General features: G+C 35.2%; 1 protein-coding gene across 1 annotated transcript in view; it reads left to right on the top strand.

Annotated features, from left to right (window-relative positions):
- The window catches only part of LOC106476311, a gene marked incomplete at its 3' end in the record, with an annotated part of 14539 nt that overhangs the window by 7019 nt on the left and 4566 nt on the right, over positions 1 to 2954 (top strand). The window contains exons 2-3 of the mRNA XM_022380217.1: positions 1197 to 1593; positions 2604 to 2773. Coding sequence (XP_022235925.1) covers positions 1197 to 1593; positions 2604 to 2773 — 567 coding nt within the window. The remainder of the gene's footprint in view (positions 1 to 1196; positions 1594 to 2603; positions 2774 to 2954) is intronic.

Here is a 2954-nt window from a genome sequence, read left to right as displayed (position 1 = left end):
CATGACGATTAGAGGCAATGAGAAAACTACTAAGCCTTTTTTCAATTCAAATCATTTTTCATATTTGTAAAAAATTAAATTATTTGCACGTGAGGTGTTCAGGTTACAACGAATTAACGTACATGACAACTTTTACTGACTTATCTTCTCCTTCGTTTCGCGAGCTCCGTCTCACCAGTTCGCTAAAATACAGATGTGCCATCACGAATCTAGCTGCACGCAGGTGCTTTAAGGACTTCATTTGTCTCAAGGTATTATCCACGTAGAACAATGAAAAGACCTATGACTGGGACAGGCCGTAGCATTGTAATACTGCAAGGAAACATCTCTTATCCTAGGTGGATATTGTTTTGTTTATTCTAGAATTTTCGCGCAAATCTATACATGGGAATTTTCTGCGCATAGCTATTCGTAATTTTGAACTGATAGATTATAGAGGGTGTATTTAGTTAACAGCACCCGACGCCAACTATTGACAGAATATTTAGATCTGACCTTCACTCTCATAGTGCACCTAATGGATTTGACGTTCACTCACATAGTGCACCTAATGGATTTGACCTTCATTCTCATATGCACTTAATGGATTTGACCTTCACTCTCATAGTGCACCTAATGGATTTGACCTTCACTCTCATAGTGCACAGAATGGATTTGACCTTCACTCTCATAGTGCACATAATGGATTTGACCTTCACTCTCATAGTGCGCCTATGGATTTGACCTTCACTCTCATAGTGCACTTAATGGATTTGACCTTCATTCTCATAGTACGCCTAATGGATTTGAACTTCACTATATGTTAGGGTTGTTCTTGACCTCCTTCACTATGTATATGTTAGGGTTGTTCTTGACCTCGTTCAATATGTATATGTTAGGGTTGTTTTTCTGAATTTAAAAAGTACAATGTTTGTTTGTTAAAAGAAAATTTCACAATGGGAAACTCTTCCACCGCAGAGATCGAAGCACGAATTTTAGCGTTATAAATCCTAATTAAGCTATAGATAGTGAGTAGCTTACTTTCATTGCAAACAAGATATTTAAATAATGAATAAAAATTATCTTAAAATAACAGTATCGTGCATTTTGTGTATTTGCTGCGGCCCCCAGTTTGGGAACCCCTGTTTTATAACTTTTTTTATGTTGATTAATGTTTAAAATAACTTTTTACGATGAAAGATTCAATTCAAACTTAGTGTTTCCTTTCCCATATACAGCTTCCACCTACTCAGGTGGATTTACTCTCAGCTTTGAAAGAAAAGCCGATTTTCACCGAAGGAGGTACAGAATGGGTTTCTGTTGAAGACCGGAAAGAACCGGATGTTCAGGAAGAATCCGAAGGTCAGCTATCATCTCTTCTAATGACAAATCCTGAGATTTGGAGAAAGGAAACGGCTGATAAAAAACCTATGTTTATAAGCCATCTGAATGAGTTAATCGAAAAGAAAGGAAACAACAAAGATAGGTGGCGCTCTCTTCAGGGAGACAACTTAATAAATGATGTATTTTCTCAACAAGATGGCAGATTCGATGAAGATGAAAATGTGTGGCTGAAAAATGCGAACTTTTTGAAAATTTTAAATACTCATCCAGGTATGTATGTACGTTTAGTTGTCGTCAAAAGTTTAGATAACCCAAAATATTACATAACTCAAAAACTTACATAACCCAAAAGTTTACATAATTCAAAAGTTTACAAATCTCAAAAACTTACATAACCCAAAAGTTTACATAACTCAAAAGTTTACAGATATCAAAAATTTACATAACTTATAAGTTTTGATACCCAGAAAGTTTAAAAACCAATTATAATTTCTAGAAATTTCTCGAAAACATTATACAGAAGTATTCCTACACTACGGATATTTATGTACTAGTTTGTAGTGTCTACAGAAGTATTCCTACACAACGGATACTTATGGTACTAGTTTGTAGTGTCTACAGAAGTATTCCTACACAACGGATACTTATGGTACTAGGTTTTAGTGTCTACAGAAGTATTCCTACACAACGGATACTTATGGTACTAGTTTGTAGTGTCTACAGAAGTATTCCTACACAACGGATACTTATGGTACTAGGTTTTAGTGTCTACAGAAGTATTCCTACACAACGGATACTTATGGTACTAGTTTTTAGTGTTTACAGAAGTATTCCTACACCACGGATACTTATGGTACTAGGTTTTAGTGTTTACAGAAGTATTCCTACACAACGGATACTTATGGTACTAGGTTTTAGTGTCTACAGAAGTATTCCTACACAACGGATACTTATGGTACTAGGTTTTAGTGTCTACAGAAGTATTCCTACACAACGGATACTTATAGTACTAAGAGACATTTTTACTTTGTACCGTGATTTTACTGAAATGTTCATATGTGTGACATCATTTGTTTCTGGTCTGGTTGTTTGAAGTTTAAAACAGTTATATATATTCGAGTTAGCTGGTGTATTACCATCAATTTTTTTTTCAGGAAATGTTAGATTTAACTTATCTCTAGAAGTAAGAACGTTTGTTTAAATGCGTTTGCTTTGGGGAAGGTTTCGGGTTTCACTCACGAAACGAACAATTTTACAAAATAACATTTTTTGTCACTTAGAATTCAGAGAACATATAAATCCAGTAGACAACGTAGACCCGGAAATAGAAGAAGATCTGGTGGGGAAATTTATGGATGGTTTTGAGCGGCCAATGCGCTACGATGCAAAGAAACCAGGTCCGGCTTATTACGTCCATGAGCCCGAGTCCTCGGAAATCGGCTACCAAAATGTAAGGACTAATTTTTATGAAATAATAATATATTTTGTAAAGAATGGAGTTTTTAAAATTTTGAGTGAATGTGTCAAATGTCCTCGCTAGGATAATTTGATGTGTAAAATGTCCTCGCTAGGATAATTTGATGTGTAAAATGTCCTTGATAGGATAATTTGATGTGTCAAATGTCCTTGCT

The sequence above is a fragment of the Limulus polyphemus genome, unplaced genomic scaffold (assembly GCF_000517525.1).
Source record: "Limulus polyphemus unplaced genomic scaffold, Limulus_polyphemus-2.1.2 Scaffold10251, whole genome shotgun sequence".
In the NCBI taxonomy this organism is placed as follows: Eukaryota; Metazoa; Arthropoda; class Merostomata; order Xiphosura; family Limulidae; genus Limulus; species Limulus polyphemus.
This window is presented reverse-complemented; position numbering and strand designations above follow the sequence as displayed.